Raw genomic sequence first — 19,069 nt, 5'->3', positions numbered from 1 at the left:
ATACTAGAAGCACAGCCAGCACTAAAATACGCTGGAAGTAATGGGAAAAGTTCCTCTCGACTTCACTGGCTTTGAACGCAAACTTTACACAGCCAGGCTGCCAGAGCACCTCCGGACGCCTAGCAGGTTGCTGCTGCAGAACGGCAATGGGCGAGATGCAGGGGCACGTCTTTTCACCCAGCGGCAGCAGCAGTCCAGTCCTCAGCATTTCTACTTTTTAGATGCTGTAATTTGAAAATTCTCAGGACACATTCTAGCCTTTACCTGTGCAGCCAACGTTATCCTTTGCAAGGTCTAATTGCTTTCCTGTCTATTCTGTAATTCAGCTTTACCTGCAAAATCACTGCTCCAACAGCAGATTGCAATGGTGATGCAGAATAGCACAAACATCACGGTATTTCTGGAGGCTGCTTTGTGTCAGTAAAGAAGATGAGACTTTGAGGCGATTCAAAATCACTCAAAATATCTGCGGGCAATTTGAGAATCTGAGAGACAATTCAATTCTTAGCTATGTGCTTGAGTGGAGGGCTGTACCCCTGAGGTTGCCGAAGCAAGGAAATTTTAACCTTTCTACTTAAATTATAGGCCAAATAGCAGTGTGCGATGCATAAGCAACCATCCAGCATACCAAAACAACTGCACGAGCCAGAAATTTCTGCCGCAATGCCCGGATACTACTGACACTGAAAGGACGTCACTCTAAAAAAACCCCTGGGAGATAAAGCAGAAGATGTGTTCGAATTGCGCTTCCTAAGGTGAGACTCGCCCACCACGCACGCTTTCTCACGCATGGCTACACCTCTCCAGGTAAGGCTTTACCCCGGGACCTCTCTGAGTGGGCAAGTCCAAGCATTTTCAGCGGCTCGGTCGCGGGGCGCTCCGGCCAGCGCAGGGCAGAGTGCCGCCTCGCCAGCAGACTCGCCGAGCACGGCTTTTTCTGAAACACTCTGGAGATGCTTCACATCCAAGCAGCAGCTTGGGCTCACAGGCACTAGCAGAGACGGAAAGCGCTCTGGACCCTGCGGCGTAGGCACAGACAGAAGAGCGTCCAGGGCACAGCCGAAGACCGTGAGTCACGTATTTGCGTGATACATCAATAACCCCAACTTCAGCAATGCTCCGGGCTGAAGATTCCTCAACCGGGACACCACACACAGCGTATCAGGACTGCAGGCACCGTGGCCTCACACTCGAGAAGCTTTGCACCGTGCCAATACGCGTGGATGGGAACAAAGGCTAGGACGGTATTTCTGTGGGAGCACAGAATTTCAAATTCTTTTGGGGGTCAATTAAACGGGTGGAATTTACCCTTCCCTGGTATAACTCCAGTGACTACGTCAGAATTGCACCAGGGATAGGTCACACCTGGCTCGCTTTCCTTATTACTTCACTATTCAGCTTAATGGAAAGGATATGCTACCGAATGGTTTCAAGCTTTCATTTACACGCAGGCTTTACTGGCTCAGTGATACCGTTTCGTAAGGTTAGAGGGGCCAATATTTGATTGCACTGTTGCAATTGGTGTCTTGCTCATGCTATTCCTACAGACTGTGAAATCCTAGGGCTGCGTCAGGGTTATCCAGTTTTGGAGAGGTTCATTCTGATAAATTAGAAATGAAAACTCTGGATAGCTAAAAATGCAGGACTTGTAGGTCGGATGCGACAGGTTTCCTTCTCGGCCAAAAGTCCAGACGGCTCCCTGAGGCCCTCTCATCCATCTTCTGCTTGCTAGGATTTTTGCTAGGGTAATTGCAGCACCACCGCCTCCTCGCTTGGACTCTGGCCAGTGCCTTGTTGACCTCTCAGAGGTGGTTGATGGGGTTAAAGGTCCCCGACTCTGAAGCTGCTCCTGCCATGTCCAACCAAGCACCCAGAGAGTTCTGGGAGGACGTGTGGAGGGGAGCGTTCTCAGACAGGGACAGCATCATTGCATAAGCCTGGAGGAGAAAGAGTAATGCAGAGGACACGCGTGAATACACACAGAGGACAGGCCGTAATACCCCGTGTGAAGCGCAGCACCATCTAACCATGCGGGAAACGCAGGACGGCCAGCATCCTTTGGCCTGGGCTATGAACCTTGCCAGCAGGTCTAAATTTACATCCTCACGCTAGGATGACACCCATCACTCCAGCTACTCAAATTTGCCACAGAGTTTCTAGGCAGTCATAGGGTTACTCAGGAGAGGCCGTCGTTCCCATCGGCTTTTATAGGGCCAAATCCATCCCGGGCCAGCTCCGCACTTGGTCACAAACCCACACACTTGATTCTAGGCTCTGCTCTCAGGGGAAAGCAGCTACATGCAGGATGCCACTTATTTTGCTTTGCTCAAAACAAGTACACCTACAGACAAGGAAGTGGCTAAGTGAGGCTAGGGCCCGGTCACACGCCACAGAAACGGCGTAGCAAGATCCACGCTGGCTGTAACGCGACGGGCAGCTGCGGGCAGCAGGCCAAGCATCCCGACTCACTGCCTGGCATGAGCTCGCTGGTACCTGTCGAAACCTGCGTATTGAGGAACACAGGCACAAAATGCTCACTGGCATTACCAGCATGTTCATTTGTTCTTGTCGGGGCAGATTTATTGCTGCAGCGAAATGGTTAAAAGCGTCTGCTGAGAAAAATGCATCGAGACTTGTGTTTTCTCTGTAACAAGCTGCTTGCTTGCTTCTCGGTAACCCAGATGCTCTCCCTCTTCCAACACTACTTGTCTCATACACCTCTGTGTCCTTTCACAGCCCACACAAGTGATGTGAAGACCTAGGTAGATGATAACCTCGCATACTGGGGGTGAAAGCCAGTGTAATTGTCACCCATGATCTGAAACAGAGGAGGACATGGTCCCCACCCTCCCTGGTCTACGTTAGCTGGTGAAATGTATGCTCCTACTCTGCAATGAAATTGTGGCCGTGTAGCCCTCTCCTTCACACTGAGGCTGCACCCACCCACACGCAACCCTTTGCAGGGCAATGGACACAGACCATATGTTATCTGGGGCCATCAGTACAACGCTCACTACGGTAGGACCCTTAGTAATGCAACTGCAACGGTGACGATAGTAACCAGTTATCCCACTTTAGCCTCTCCTCTTAAAAGCTGAGAGTCAGATCTACTTGTCAAGTCAACACACTCATGTATTGTAGGTGGTGCTGGAAGAGGTACGGCTTGGTAGTGTTACGGACATGCACGCTTCTAAAATTGCTTAAAAGAAAGACAGCCACAACAGAGTGCTGTGCTGCTCACACAAATGTTGTTTTACCCTTACATTTCCTGCACAAGAGATGGTTCGAATTATTTCAGTTACTTATTGTGACTTAAGTGTAACCAGTCCTGCATCTCATACGCTATAGAATTGGTTCAAAACCAAAAAATACCCCCCATCCGAGCACAGTCTAGGCCTAACATGTAGTACAAATTTAAAAAGAGCAAGCTGTTCCTACATAGTTAGTACATTTAGTGTATTAGTAACAGGACATGTGTAAGAGTCAGGCAAGTGGCTTGTGTTTAAATTAGTTTCACCTGGAAAAAAACTATGTCCTGTCTTCAAGCAGACCTTCCCCTGCTTTGGTACTAGCACCTACTATGAAGGAGGACAATAATTTCACAAGTTTTGGGTGATGATAAATCAAAAATCATGTTCTGCTTGGCAACCGCATTAAGGTACTGCTTGGCTGGACATTTAAAATAGATTTCAGGACAAATTCTGTTGCTTGCAGGTTAGAAAGGGACTCCAAGGCAAGAGCTGTCCTCATCCCCCACGAAGGGTTGAGCACGCTCTCTCCAGTCCAGTCTGGTGACACAACTTCATTGAACAGTTCTTTTGTGAGAATCCTTTTGTAGGGATCGTGATATGAACTTCATAAAACTAGATTGAATATTTTGGTTTAATGAAAAAGCAGAAAGCACAGATGGATCTGCTCCGTACCTCCAGATTTTTCTCAAAACTCCAACAGGTGCCGAGATGCTGTTTTGAGGTTTCTTGGTGGGTCTGAATTGGTCTAGCTCACAGGGCAGATTCCATTTTATGGTTTGCTTTCAGAAATCGGGGAGATAAATGAGGAAGTCCTCTAGACTTGCTGGACTGCAAGTCCTGGAAATACTGTTGTCTACTACACCTTTTATAATCAAACCCAAGGACACTTTATTCCTGTTTCTACAGACCAAACCTCGAGTTTCTTAGTACATACCAACTGGAGACCCATCCCAAAGTACAGATAAATAATAGTTACAAAAACATTTATACAGACAGATAAAAACAGACAGATGCCTCTATCTTTCTATATAAGCATGCTCTCACAGCGCAGGCTAAACAATAAATTGATCTGGTGACCTAAAACTGATGCCCACTCCGTTTCTCCTCTATTCCTCTACATTTGCAACAAGACACAGTTCCCATACAATTCACGTGTTACAGTTAGAATTCCTGCTCGCTGGAAGGGGAAAAGAAACCTTAGCTAAAGGAGGCCAGCTGCTCGCTAATCCTATGGAACGTGCTGGTGGCAAGCTAGAGAAAATGTTCTGTCATATACCTACCTGGTTTTTAGCCTGCCTGTACAGAGTCTGTTTTATTGTCTCAGAGTCTAAGGTGGAATTAAACACATCTTTAACTTCAAACGCTTCCTCGGCTGCTTTGCGAAGATCCAGCCCCTTCCCAAAATTCGGCATCTGCTCCAAATCTAACAAGCCGGCTTCGTCCTCCTCAATACACCTGTACCAATGACCAGGGGAAGGGGTTGACCTGTTGTTAGCTCATCTCACCGTTCACATCTAGCCAATGTGAGTGTTGCTAACCCAGTGCCTGCATGCACATACCATGGGGGTCTCACAAGCCACATGCGTGAACTGACAGACAGACAAACACGAAGATGACACAAAGCACAAGGAGCAAAGAAAAAGTGGAGAGCATGACTATGCGCAAACAAGCGTTAGTGCTCTAGATATTTGTGATTCAGCGTGGCTACAATTCACTTTGGTCTTCTGTGCGGAGATGTCCAATTGCTGTCCGCTCCTTGAAATGTTTGACCTGGGATCAATGTCTGAAGAATACTGCTGCATTTTCTTTGAGTTGCAATGAAAATAGTGATGCACTGAAATCAAGTAAGATACTACTTTGCATCGTGGGACGTCTGTTACGAATACCAGTTGGGACACTGAGGCAAAAAGAAAGCTAAGCCTATGCTGTGTGCAATAAACTTCAATTTTAAAGGTGTCTAGACATGGCTTGACCTTGGGGGAAAAAAGCTTTGCTTTTTCCCAGAGCTCTGAGAACTCCGCCTGAAGTCAATAATTTGCTACAACTAAAACGGGTAGAGCAGCACAAAACAGATCGCATACATTTGCCCTGACCAGCGTTTTAGAGAGAAAGACATTATCCGCTGAACTGTGGTACCCTGGTTTCTGTGCTGGGCTAACTGTTCTCCTGACATGAACTTCTCGAGCCTTGGACATACGCCTTATCACAGATTCTCCTCGCAGTCCACTTGTTTCATGTCCCCCACCACGGTGAAAATGGAATCTCTCAAGCAAATGCTTAAATCAAACTGGAGGTATGATACATGGCTTGAAAAGTAAAACAATAGCACTCACAATCTACCACTGACACAGGGTCAGAAGTTTGAGCCCCATTTGACTTCTCAAAGGGAATGGCCCACCTCACCTTCGGGTGTGGTCAAAGCTCATGGTGAGAGATGTGGGCTCTTCATCTTCTTCATCCTCAAATGCTCCTCGGGGCTCTGCGGTGGGTGATACCGTTTCATCCTGCGACTTCCCTGTCAGGCTGTCATCATCTTCCTCTTCCAGTTCTTCATCTTCATCATCCACGTCTTCTGTTTTCTCATTTGCTAATCCATGACACTGGGAATTGCCATCAATATCCTGGATTTCCGGCCTGAAATATTTGGTCAAGGCAGGGAAGAAGAAAGAAAAGAAAAAAAGAAAAGATGTCAGTAAGTCATGCATTTTCACTGTAATGCAAGACTCTGATAATTTTATACACATGTATGAATACAGAGGCATATTTATGTACATATACGTATTATTTAAACTCCAAGGAAAAGGAAAACAGACATATTTCAGGCATTTAAAAATCAGCCTTCACAGTGTCTTAAGGGCTAATAAGCATGTCAAGTATATACCAACCCCAATGCTTTTCAAACTAGAATTTTGTCTAGTCTGGATTTAAACCATGGTTTTCCATCTCTTAAAATATACCATCTGCGGGACGAGCGGCTTTCCTCCTTCTCCGTGCTACTGTATTCTAACAATCTCCCTTCGAGCAGCCAGAAAGAGGAAGCTTCCTCATGGTGTAATCTAACAGCCAGCCTAAATTCTCTCTCGTATGACTTCTGCTATTCGTGCCTGCGTGGACCTAGCAGAGTCCACAAAAACAGCGGGTTCACATTACGTTAAGAGAACAAGAGTGGGATCACCAGTGCTATGGACTTGGAACCCAACAGGATGCCACCGAATGACATAAAATCAGACTAGCATCTTCAGAAATTTTACGTCCGCATGTTCCACACTTCTTGCTGTTCTTTATGTGGATCACATCGTCATGCGGATTTCTCATACATTTTGGACTTAAACCTTAGTATTGGCATTAAAGAGCTATTTGTGAAAACAGGATAGCAGCAGGTGAAATATCGCTCGGTCAAAATAAGGCTTGTGATAGGGACAGGTCTGAAATAAACTAATAGACTAGAGAAGCAGGTGCCTCCGGTTTCCTTAACCAGTGCTCTCTGATGGGTGATGGAACAGGCCACGTGGTTTCATGGCAGAAGGTAATGGTTCAATAATCGCATTTTTATCTAGAGGAGAAATTGCGCTTTCTCGCAACTATTGCGCTGGAGCCAGCGGCAGCAGTCAGCCTGCCTGCCTTCTCTTGGAATTTGCTCCACTGGTTGCTCCCACCGGTTGCAGCCGCGGCTCCCACCGTTAGTGGCTCTCTGGTGTCAGCCCTCCTAACTTAAGTCACTTTCTGAAAAGACTTAACACTGGGCTTAGAGCTTGAGGCTGAATGCACTTTCCTTCCAAACTACTACATTTCTCTCTTTTGAGCCTTTTAAATCAAGTACTACAGGGCGGAGGCTGACTGGTCTTTTAACAGTGTTAACAATACATGTCACCAGATTAATGTATTTGCTTGTCTACCTTTTATCTGCTAAAGTCGACGCTTGATTCATCTCGCTATTTGCAATAAAATTTCTGATTTCAGAGAAATACGAATCCTCTTTTTCATCTAAAAGTGCATGGTTGTCTGATTCCGAGTTTGGGGAAGAGGCACTGGTCCCAAGGTGGTTTGTAATGACTCCAGAGTGCTGGCTCACTGAGTGAGAGAAACGAGAAAAGAGAACAGGAGAAACAATCAGATATTGTCAAAGCGATTATCAAGAGGAAAAATAAAGGAGGAACGTTACGCAACAATCCTCTTGCTATACATTCATGATTTAACATTTGAGAGAAATCTCACGGACCAAAGCTGCCAAAGGAAGCTCATGTCTTCCAGACTTGAACTACAGACAGAAATATAGGTGATATTCAGCATTTACGGATGGTACAGACAATTCAGGAACCACTACCCACTGCATAGCTGTTTGCCTGTAACTTTTCAATAGATTTTTTTCTTCCTAGGCTGGGAAATCACTTAGTTGGCTTCAGCACAGGAATGTCTTCCTTCGGTTTTTATCTTAAGGCAAGTCTATTTATCTTCTTGAACTTCACACATACCCATAAATGCAATTCAGGTTGAAAAGCCTTGGCAGAGCTTGACACATCCACACCAGCGTTGTACCAGGAGATCTCACAATGTGAGCCTATGCTCCCTGGACAGAGTCCCCAGGAAGTTAGTACCACGATTGCTGTTTTATGCATTGGAAAAGGGCGCGTGGAAGTAACACCTGACAAGAAGAGCTTGGCAGAACCAAGTACTGCGTGTGAGTGTGTGTGTGCTACGATTATGCACCGCAGATAAACGCATCTTTGGCTGCGTGAGGAGCTGGCGTTTGTTTTTTGCCACCTAATGATACTCAGCCTTAAGAAACAGTGCTTTCCATAAGGGCTTCCCAAGGACCAGAGAGACCAGACCACGGTGTCTTCTCCCTCCAGTGCCCCAACAGAACCACACAGCCGTGCCCGTTCCTACCTGGAACATTCTCATGTTCATGTTTCTTAAGATGTCGGTCCAAGTTGGTCTGCTGCCCAAAGCATCGGTTACACAGGTGACATTTGAATGGCTTCTCCTTGTTATGGATGTTTCGAACGTGCCGCTGGAGGTTGGAGGAAATGCTGAATGACCTGTCACAGTATTTACACCTGAAAAATAGAAGCAAATGCCAAAGAGTGCAACGTGAGGGGAAAAAAAGAGAAAGAAAAATCTGACTATCAGAAAACCAGAAAATGTCGGTCTATAAATCTTTACTCAGCTGAGGACCTGGGAAGCACAAGGCATTAATCATTCCAGACAAATCTGATATTATTGTTACTCAAGGAGCACAAAGAAAGGATTAGGATTAATTAAGAAGTGAGTTGTCCAAACAAATAAGAATTTCAAACAAAATAATTACATTTCCACACATGAATGTAAAAATAAGAAAGGTGAATTTATTTCTTCCACCCTTCTCATTTTGTAGGGGAAGTAGGTGATATATGGCTGTGGAGAGAGGAAAAAGACAGAAGGAGAAGAAAGGAGGGAGGTGAAATGTAGAAAATAGTTATTAGCTAGCATATCCCTACATGACACAGTTATCTGGATGCACAGAAAACTCCAGATTTATTTGTGAAACTCCTTGTGGTACTCAAGATGTAGGCAGTCCAGCATGCCTTTAAAGGTAATTACGATTATTATGGTACAATAGTTCCCAAGAAATACATCGTCGTTTCCAAACAGGCTAAGATTTACTCCTATGTAGTGAATATCTGGTTCACGATGAAAAAATGTGGAATGTAAGGAGCCAAGCCAGAATGTTTAGGGGAACTGCTGAGTGAAGAAATGTCCCCTCTTTGAAACAAAGCTCCGCAGGACCCAAGACAGATGTGCTGGAAGCTCGTTCAAAGTTGTTCAAACACAGTCCCTGGATTCAGATTCCCTCCAAATAAAACCAGGGCTCTGCTAAACCGTGGTGCTTCGTGACCTCGGCCCCCGGCTCCTCTTGCAGCGCAGAGGAAGAAGGCAGCCGATGTACTGAAGAGGGCAGCTTTGAGCCGCAGTGAGGAGTTTCAGTACTAGAGCCACAGAAAATCTAATTCCTCTTTGAATCCGCCTGAATCCCTCATTAGATCTCCTTTTAAATACGTCATTTGTACCGCAACAAAGCTGCTTTCCTCATGGCTCTACTTCCAAAACCCATGAGAAGTAGAATCCCCTCTCCGCTACAGACCTCTGCAAATCCTGTACACTTACGGGACAAAATAAAAACTGTTCTTAAGCCCTCCTAATTCCAGAACAAAACCGCTTGCTTTAGCAGAACTGCCCTGCGCTCCTCTGAGAGCAAAATTTGTCCCACTGAGCTGAGCTACTATTTGATAAGGCACCAAGATGCTGCATTTGCACATGTTTTAGGAGGGCCATCGGCTCATGATGTGAAGAGGGCACACAGAACGTACCCTGTGCCTGCGAGTATGAAACTGGATTTACCCTGACACTCAGGCCGTGGTATTTGCCGCAAACACGACAGGTTCAAATGCGGGAAGGAGGTGCGAGTGTAAAAAATCTATGCTGTGAAACTCACACACAATTTCCAGATGTGCTACAGCTGTGATTTTTATTTGGTCTCTAAAAATAAATTGCTATTATTCTTGGAAATAGCAGAGATACATTTATGAAACACTCTCTCTCGCTGAATGTTTACAGATTCCACGTCCACCTCCGAATTTCCTACTGTTAAATCACCAAAAAGAATAAAGATATTTCAAATAATGAACCTTTATTATGACTAACCTAGGAAGAAAGCAAAATCTCTTTTTAAACCCCAGTTTTCTCAGACTTCAAAAATTTTTAACTTTTTCAAAAAATACGAACAACTAAAGCAAACAAGACGTTATCTGAACAGCAGCAAGAGCAAGCACAGTTCATATACGGCGAGTTAAACACGCACAGATTTCTAGCTCGTATTCTCCTCCTATCTGCTAGCAACCAATGAATCTGCTTGCAGGAGCTGCCAGGCTGCGGCAGCTTCTCCTGCTCGGCACGTCAGAAAACTGCAGTGTCCGAAACAGCCACCGCCACAGTGTCCCTGTCATTCCACAGCACTTTCATAAGCAGTTTTGCCCCGCTGAGTTCCACCAGCATAGTACCAGCAGCCCCCTCCTCGTCTCTGCTGACGCCCGTGGTTTTCACTCCCTGCCTGTCCCCACCAGCTCTACGCCCTCCTAAGCCAAATTCTCCTCCGTTCGTGTTTGCCTTGCGCCGGGCACGAGCAGGGAATCAGGGCTCCCGAGCACCGCCGCGCTTACGGCCGCCCCGGGCACCCACCCCGGCTCTCGCCTACGTTACTCACACGAGCGGTTCCAGGGACTTCAAAGGCAGTGCTTGCAGGCGTGAGGCACGAACGATCTGGCCTCCTGTATGTCGATTTATTTAGATGTTCAGGAAGTCTTTGAAAAGTTTCCTTTGACAGTTCCCTGCTCTAACTATGAGCTATGTGGATCCAGGTTAGGGTACGGAGAAAGGATAAAGAGCTTGTTAAAAAAATAGAAAACAGAGGGGCATTGGAAAGGAGCAATAGCTAATGTCTGAAGGCAAAGGGATGAGGGAGACGTACGGTATTATTTGTGGTCCCGGAGGGGTTGGTACTTGGATCTCTGCTGGTTTTAATCTAAATAAACGACCCAGACAGAGGAACCAGCTTAAATTCAGGGAAGAAGTGAACGCAGAGGCGGGAGAAGAATAAACCTCAAAAGAAGCGGTATTCGCTTTGTAAACACACTGACAAAATGCTAGTAAAGTTTCTTCCTTATCGGTCTAAAGTAACACACCAACGGGCTAAAAAAATACGAAGCGGGAGTGAATGATCGCTAAGAGCGAGCCAAAGCTGGAACTCAGGACTCCGAGGAACGGCAGGCGACCCTCAGAGCTTGAGGGAACTCAGATGCCAGGTATGGTATGACTGGAAGGGGAAAAACAGACAGCAAAACCCAGGAACGTAAGAACGAGTAACTGAGCTCATCACTGTATGACTACGACGGTTTGATAACACTTCAGATTGACAGTAAGGCATTTGATACCATGCTTTGTGAAGTTTCAACAGCGCTTGCAAAATTTTACGCTTATTCGATGATCAGCGAGAGCTGCAAAGGCAGAATTGCAGTGACAAAGCATAAACCACACGACAGCTACTCTTCCTCTGAGTAACTCCTTCATCTCAAGCGCACTTATACCAGGGATGAATTTAGGCTACATTTTAAAAAAAGAAAACGAGAAAGACAAGATTTTTATTGAACTATGTGCAACCTTAAATGACATGGCAGACGTCAGCTTTAGTTGTTAGTTTCGGCTTAATGCAGATAACAGGACACGGGGGCCTAGAAGGAAATTAAAGAAAAACAAATTCAAAACAGACGTCAGGAAGCTCATCTTTATAGGAGGAATCACAGCCTTACAGGCAACGCTTCAGGACTGGGTGTAATTCAAGAATCAATTAGATGGCATCCTGGAGGGAACGGACATTTGAAAGAAGAAAATAAAGTCTTGCTGAAACGAACAGCTTTTAGTTGTTCCCAGTCCAGATTTGACGTAGTTTATGCGACTCTGCGATTCCAGAGAATGAAAACAAAACTAAGAAGCAAACCTCCAATAGACCCTTATGTTCATGTGCTCCAAGATCAGGAGGTTCACCAAAAACCGCCTCTGCTGGATTCTGCTTGGTAAGCTCAGAGCGACAACAAAGTCTGATTTTGCACGACCCGAGTTTCCAGGTAAGTCTGACCTGATTTCACAAGCCCAACTTATTTTGTGTTTCTCTGAAAGAAACAGTTAGGTTTGACAGTCCTTTTTACCACTGGCTTTTGAAATACATACTACCAAGTTTTAGATCTGGTGCGGAAGAATGAAAAGCAGCACGTCGAATTTCACTGTACAGCATATCGTCTTTGCGCCTTTTCAAATCAGTTGACTTTTAGCAAGTAAAGTGCATTACCGGGTATTTCCTACTCTTCAAAAACACGTAGCACTTTCCCTTTACAAAAAGAATTAATGTGCCTCCTTTTGCTCATGTGCTATTATTTCCTACTTTATACATAATTAAATAGACACCCAGGAAGTTTAAGTGACTTGGTAAAAACCACATCACCTATCAACGACAATCAGGAATCAAACCCAAAGCACCTGATTTTCTGGCCTGCCTGTTTCTTGATCTACACTTGGACATTTGGTGAGTTTCTGTTAGCTTCAAGAACATTTAAATTCATACTGAATTTAATTCATATTTAAGAACATTTAAATTCATATATTCATATATAACACTGACAGAGTCAAAAGAAAAACCATTTAAACAATCAAAAGAAAAGCCGTTAAGACAGACATCAGTAAAATACTGAAAAGTCAGCAACCTCCTTTTACCTGCAGAAAGTCGGCACTTAAAAAACAAGCTTTCAAAACAATTATTGCTGCGAAAGTTGGAAATCTGTTCTCTGAGAGCAAAAGAAAATCAATGATAATTAAGCTCTTCTGTAAACGTAGCACTAACTCTCAGGAGTGCTATTATAATGCAACATTGTCCAGAAGTCAAACCTCTATTACAAAAAAAACACACAGGCCATTTTCTGGGAGAAGACCAGATCAAATAAATCTTTATTTTCCTAACCTTTGTTAAGTTGCAAGTCTCCTTTTTTGGAAGAAAACTGAACTAACAACCTCTGAATAATCGGGAGCGAGCATTTCACTCAGACGGGGGTGTACAGTGAATACACAGTATTCATTCAAGGCATATCAAATAACGCAACTGAAAAAATCAGAACGGGGAATGGTTCCAAAATATATGTCTGCTTTGGAGAGGGTTTTTTTTATTTTTCATTTACCTAATGTCTACACTCAAAATTCCGTATGACTCTGTATGGAAAAAAAATTTGACTCCGTATGTACCAGGGATTACAATGTGGGAGAGAGTAGCTTCTGAAATTAAACTGAGCATAAAATGCTGATGTGTTTGACCACATGGCCTTTTGCTGCCCATATATTTGTTTGTGCTTCTCTTTATATACGAACTATTACATTAGCTTTGTTGTGAGCTTATGACTGTGTATGGAAATACCGTAAGAGTAGCTATCAAAAATGAAACTGTTTGAATTGTTACTATCGTTTGACAACGCGCAGAACACTTACTCGCGTTACGGAGAACACAACGCTCGACTTTCGGTGAGCTCTCAAGTCATCACTCAGTCAGTTTTGCTCATATATGTACCTACTCTGACAAGAAATCAACCACGGCATATTTTTGGCCAAGGTTTTTTGAAACTGACTGCAAAGCACTAGGAGAAAATACCGGGGCAACAAATTTCCCCTTGGTCCGTCTATCAGATCCCCTTGTCCGCAACCAGCAGCAACCAGTAGTTCAGCCTTAAAGACCCAACTGAACATGTGGAACAGTGTCTGAATTCCCCCTCTCTGACTGCCCTTTTTAAACTTTGTGATTTAAGGTAGGAGGACACTCCCTAACTTAGATTTTAAAGCAGCTGCACTACAGGGCTTTTCTTTTCCTTTGTTTTTTGATCCACTGCTCCAAGCACCTCTGATATGTTAGGAACTGAAAAAAAAAAACCCTAGCTAGACCGAGCAGATACCTTACTAGCAAGCCCTTCCAAACAGCCCAATTTTCAGAGACATTCAGCACCTTCAGCTGTCCTTGAGATGAATGGTTAATGTGAGTGTTAAACAACACTGCAAATCAGACCACTCGTTTGCCAGCATACATCTAAATATAAGTTAAGTGTCTATCTTCAAGCTGCCAAGCCTGATTATTTTTGGCTGGTACACATAATATACAATCCGATGAATCATTACATGTAATGCTACAGGACCGCGGTATTATGTTGGCACAGCTTTATAGAAAGGAGAAAAAATAACACAGTGGTGAAGGAGGAGTGTGTTGGGAAAGGGGTTTTATCTGGGGGACAACATCACCTGTAGGGCTGTTCTCCAGTGTGCGTCCGCAGATGCCTTGTCAGATTTGCTGAGCGTGGGAAGATCTTACCACAGTACCTAGACGGTGAAAGCCAAAGTAACCATCAGTGCATGAACGTCCTGCTACACCAGATCATTTACAAACACCGTACCGCCAGCTACCATCAACCTCACTCGTTTTGATACCGCTCCCCAAATCAGAAAAATCCCTTTAGGCACTAGTAGCTCTAAGCACCTATGTACCGAGGGAGACAGACGTGGAGGTAAAAACTAACAGAGCGACGCCCACCCCAGAATAACAGGATTCACAGTGGCGAGATACTGGTGTAACCCATTTCCACCAGGCACGCAGAACGACAGTCGATGATGCTGCCTCATCGGGAAGGGCAGGAAAAAGAAAAAAACCCTCTCAGAACACCCAGTTCAGGCCCAAATGCTGGCTGGCTTTGTAGCTTATCTCGGAGGCCTGGCAAGTATATAGGAACACAGCAAGGATGTAGTGACCCAGCCCCAACGTATCTCCCAAAGATCCTCCTGAGCCTAGGTTGGATAGTTGTGTTCGAGACCCTTTCACTGAGTTTCTCCCATCTATTTTTCTAAAAGCTTTGTCAATGCACATAAGCTTTGGACATCTGCAGCATCCTACGGCAATGAGTTCCTCTGCTGAACTGCGTGTTGTGCAAAAGAACCTCCTGCTTGTTGAACCTGTCACTCGGGAACCGCATTCGATGCTACCTTGGTCCTGCACTGGGATAAAGAGTGTTTAATCACCGCCTATTCGTGTTGTCCATCGCGTGAGATCTTCACAGATCTCCTTTATAGCCCTGTTTAGTTGCTTATCATACAGAATCTACTTGATCATCCTTCTCAGAATTCACAGAATTTTCTTCTGGGTAAATGCTGCAGCATTGTGTTACTGCTATCGGGATATGCTGCTGTGAGTCTGACAGTCTGCTTAGAATAAGGAAATGCAGCAGTAGAAAATGCAATAAGAGAAGGAACTGTGTTCCACCATAAATCTGATTCACAGTAAACTCAAAAGGAAGGGAGTTATAAATAAAAATATTAACTGGGAAATAAAATACTACGGATGAAGGGTTACATTCTGGGACTACGAAACCTGATGCTTACTGTTGTAGAACATGAGTAGACTTTCTTAATTTCAGAGACATTCAGCACCTTCAGATCTCCTGAAGGTGAGTGGTTAACGTGGGTGTTCATCAGCAATGAGAATCCAAATGTTAGCTTGTGAGCGTACACCTAAATATGTTTACTCCCTATTGCAGGTAGACACCTCAAATTTCTAAATACCCAGCTGAAATTTGAGCCCGTAGCTTTTGTGGCAAAGTTGAACAGAAGAGATGCATCAAACAAAGTATGTACCCACTTACTGCACTCGAGAAAAGTGCAGTGGGAGCCACCACAAGAACCTCTAGTAGTTGCAGGTAAGACTGCGAAGGAGATACAGGTTTCTATGCCCCAGTGATCCGCTCCGATACGAGCTTTTAGAGCTCCAATGGATACCTAAGTATTTCTGTGGATACAATTGCGTTTGAAAAAGTTGTTTGCTGTATGCCATTTTTTAAATTCCAGTATTTTGCATAGCTGAGATTGCACCCGCATTGGAAACTGCGGCATTCGCTACCACACACAAGAGACTTGGCTTGGAGTATTCCGTTTGCTTGAGAATCTCCAGATCTGCTCTCAAGGTTATTAAAAATTACAAAGAAAATAGAAGATGCTGATTTTCTACCAGACAAAACAAGCTATTTCAGAGTGAATTAGTCATCAGAATGCTCTGTTCTAATTCTGCCGCTTCTTGTTTTTCCTCCCACCCCTGCCGAGACAGTCAAGATGTCCGTGTGAAGTTGCTCTGCCACGCGCCGGTGTCTGATGCAGCTCCCCAGGCGGGTGGCATTCTCCCAGGGCTGCCTCAACAAGCTGGGGGTACGGTCTCGCTTCCGCGGGGTGCCCAGGCCCTTACCTGCAGGTGTAACGCTCCTTGCCCTTGCGCAGGATGGGATCGGATAGCGTGGGTGGTGGAGATCGGAAGTTGAACGGGTGATGTGGAAGGGGCTGCAGGGAAGTGCCGGTGTCTGCCTTCAGGGCTGCAAAACTCTCCAGTTTCTCTGTCATTGTTTCTATGGCTGACATCTACAAGTACAAGGCAAGACCTCATGTCATAAAAATCCACAGGCAGAACAGCATCTGATGCATAAAACATGTCTTTTAGCACTGGTATGTTGGTCAAAGCCTGTTGCTTCTTACTCTCAGCAGCCAGCTGCGCAGTGTGAAATGGAGCCACTGAATCCGGCCAGGAAAGAGCAAAATGGTGTATCGGGCTCAGAGAAATCAGAAAAGATACAACTGGCAAAGCCATGCAGGAAGCACTAGCTCTCAGAAATTAGGTGCTTGTTTACCTTCTGCAACATGCATGTGCTTACTTCAGCGTTTCAGACTAAAAATTGTCTCAGAATACACTTGGCTTCCCTTTTTCCCGGGATGACACTGGAATTGGGCACCGTGGTCAACTGCCAGATGTAGAACTCACCGCCCAAACCCTCCTCAAACTCAAAACAAAGTCTTGGAAAGCAAGGAGGTTTGATTTCTCCTACAGCACCCACTACCCTCGCCGGGGCTCAGAGGGACAGCAGCAGCGAGCTGCGGGCAGGCAGGCAGGCGGACGACCCCGGGCTGGAAAGGACAGAGACGTTTGGGGCAGGAGGCAGAAGAACGCTGGCCAAAGCGGAGCGGGAGGGAGCACGGGGGAACGCGTGACCGCTGATCAGGGAGCTGAGGCAGCGGAGAGGCTGAGGCTGGAGGGGTGAAGAGGGAGAGCTGGGGAAGAGGAGGAGTGAAGATCAGACTCAGGATGGAGTGGGTCCACAGAGAGTTTGCCTAGCGAAGAGGCCAACCTTTTAATTATATGTATGAAAGGTTCAAAAGCCAGTAAAGGTGATGGAAGGATGGGTGGGAGATGGCTGAGCTTCCTGGAGTGAAAGGGAATTCCAGCCAAAACACTCCATGTGAGCTGTGGCTGGATGAGTTACGGTGAGGAGGACCACAACCTACACACTGAAAGCCTGTTCGGATGGGAGTGGCAGGCATCCAGGCCTAGAGACGGGACGCCGAAGAAAACATTTCTGGGCGCCTTTGTCAGCTTTAGTTTGTACGACTCGGCAATTGCCATGTTCTCACATAAACACTGGATTAAATACCACACCAGAAAGGGGGAGAAAGGGAAAAACCTGGAGATGCAGGAGAAGGGCAAAGCAGAAAAGGAAAGGAGAAAGTCAGCCTGTGTGCAAAAAAAAGAAAAAAAAAAAGGATACACATAAAAATCCTACCTAACGAAAACCACTTTTACTTTCATTAGAGCAAACCAGGAAATCCAAATCCAAGAGAGAAATGCGACTCGGAGGGCTACGCCGACATCTCCGACATTCAGTTTTATGCGCTCTTGAGAGCGCTTTCGAGATACCAAGCAGCAAACACGGATAAAACAAACAAGGCAGCAATAAAGCTGCCTCCTCGCTGCAGATGACATCACCGGGCAAGAAGGGAGCACCGGGGGGAGCGGGAGCCTGAATGGAGAGCCAGCCCGAGAGCCGGGGGGACAGCGAGCGAGCGGAAGGCAGTAGGAAGCCATATATCAAAACTCGATGCTCTATTGTACAGGAAGGGCTGACCTTTTGCACGTTTACACTTTATTAAACTGGGCTCGGGGCGGGGTGGGGGGGGAAAGAGCCAAGATATTGTTTAAAATGTATGACTATAAAAAAAAGTTGTCTTAATCACCAAAGAATACATTGTGGAAGGCTGACAACCATTCATAAGCTGTAAAAAAGAGGAGTAGTAAAACCCATTTCCCGATAATAGATCCACGGCCCCTTAGTTGGAGGCTCCCAGCCCATGATAAATAGTAAGTAATACTTAGCGCCAGCCACTTGAAAAGGTTACTTGATCATTTACAGCAAAAGCTCTGCCCCAGCTGCCAGTCATGTAACAAAACCATCACGTTAAAATGCTATCCGGATCTTTCAGAGCTATGCCACTCAGCCCTTTGCTGGAGTACCTGGAGATATCTTTTGTTGTGCCCTGTTCTTTAGGCACTTAGTCAGAGATGTTTGCTGGCTTGATAGCCGCAGGCTTATTTTAAAATTCTAAACACCGGCCATAGCCTCTCCAGTGGTAAAGGCACTTTGCTATTTAGGGAACAACTGCCTGGTTATAATAAAAAAGAAGGGGAGAAGAAAAGAAACTGAACAGGTGAGAAAAGGTTTTCCATTAAGTTATCAAAAAGTTACACCGTTTATTTATGTTGTCCAGAGTTTCATTTAAAACAGACAATGTAAGAATAACTCCCATCAGAGCAGAGAAACTACTGTCAAGGACTGGCTAGGAAATAAAAGTTGCCTGAAATTCCTTTTGAGAGAGAAAGCGTCTTCCGAAAGCTCAGCCCTGATCACGTCTTTTGGCTTAATCACGTCCCACCCCGGGCCCTCTACGAGGGCTGGGGAATTGCTCGCAGAGACCAGACTCGGGGTTAGCGTGAGAGAAACGCACGGAGAGCGGGCGTCTAATTGACCCGGTATAGGAATGTTGGTCCTAACGAAGACGACGGAAGCAGGAGCCCCTGGAAGTATGACTGCTTAGGAAAAGATCCAGGATAATATCGGATGGGGATCTGGCAGTAAGAATCTCACAGGTTCTTGAACAAATGACCTGTCTTCCTTCACCGTATTTGAAATACGATTGATTACACAGCATGGGAACAGCAGCTCTCTAGATGAAGTGATCTTTACACAGCAACCCGCTTTATTAAAAACTAGTTATCAGGAAGTTTCGGGCCCGAGTGATTGTAGATTTTAGGCTATTCTGTGTGATAAGCTATTAGAGATAACCAGACCTTCCACATCTTTTCATTGCCATGGGAAGAGGACGTGGTCAGGATTTCG

General features: G+C 45.3%; 1 protein-coding gene across 1 annotated transcript in view; it reads right to left on the bottom strand.

The window, feature by feature from the left end:
• Positions 1-1,802: 1,802 nt before the first annotated feature.
• PRDM16 (PR/SET domain 16) overlaps positions 1,803-19,069 on the bottom strand; it is a 218,926-nt gene continuing 201,659 nt past the window's right edge. Inside the window, exons 10-16 of the mRNA XM_075721479.1 lie at positions 16,096-16,265; positions 14,112-14,189; positions 8,139-8,308; positions 7,148-7,322; positions 5,655-5,885; positions 4,532-4,706; positions 1,803-1,937 (exon numbers count right to left, since the gene is read on the bottom strand). Of these exons, the coding sequence (XP_075577594.1) occupies positions 1,803-1,937; positions 4,532-4,706; positions 5,655-5,885; positions 7,148-7,322; positions 8,139-8,308; positions 14,112-14,189; positions 16,096-16,265 (1,134 nt within the window). The remainder of the gene's footprint in view (positions 1,938-4,531; positions 4,707-5,654; positions 5,886-7,147; positions 7,323-8,138; positions 8,309-14,111; positions 14,190-16,095; positions 16,266-19,069) is intronic.

The sequence above is a fragment of the Pelecanus crispus genome, chromosome 15 (genome assembly GCF_030463565.1).
Source record: "Pelecanus crispus isolate bPelCri1 chromosome 15, bPelCri1.pri, whole genome shotgun sequence".
Lineage (NCBI taxonomy): Eukaryota > Metazoa > Chordata > Aves > Pelecaniformes > Pelecanidae > Pelecanus > Pelecanus crispus.
The sequence above is the reverse complement of the archived record's forward strand: the minus strand, read 5'-3'. Positions and strand labels throughout refer to the sequence as shown.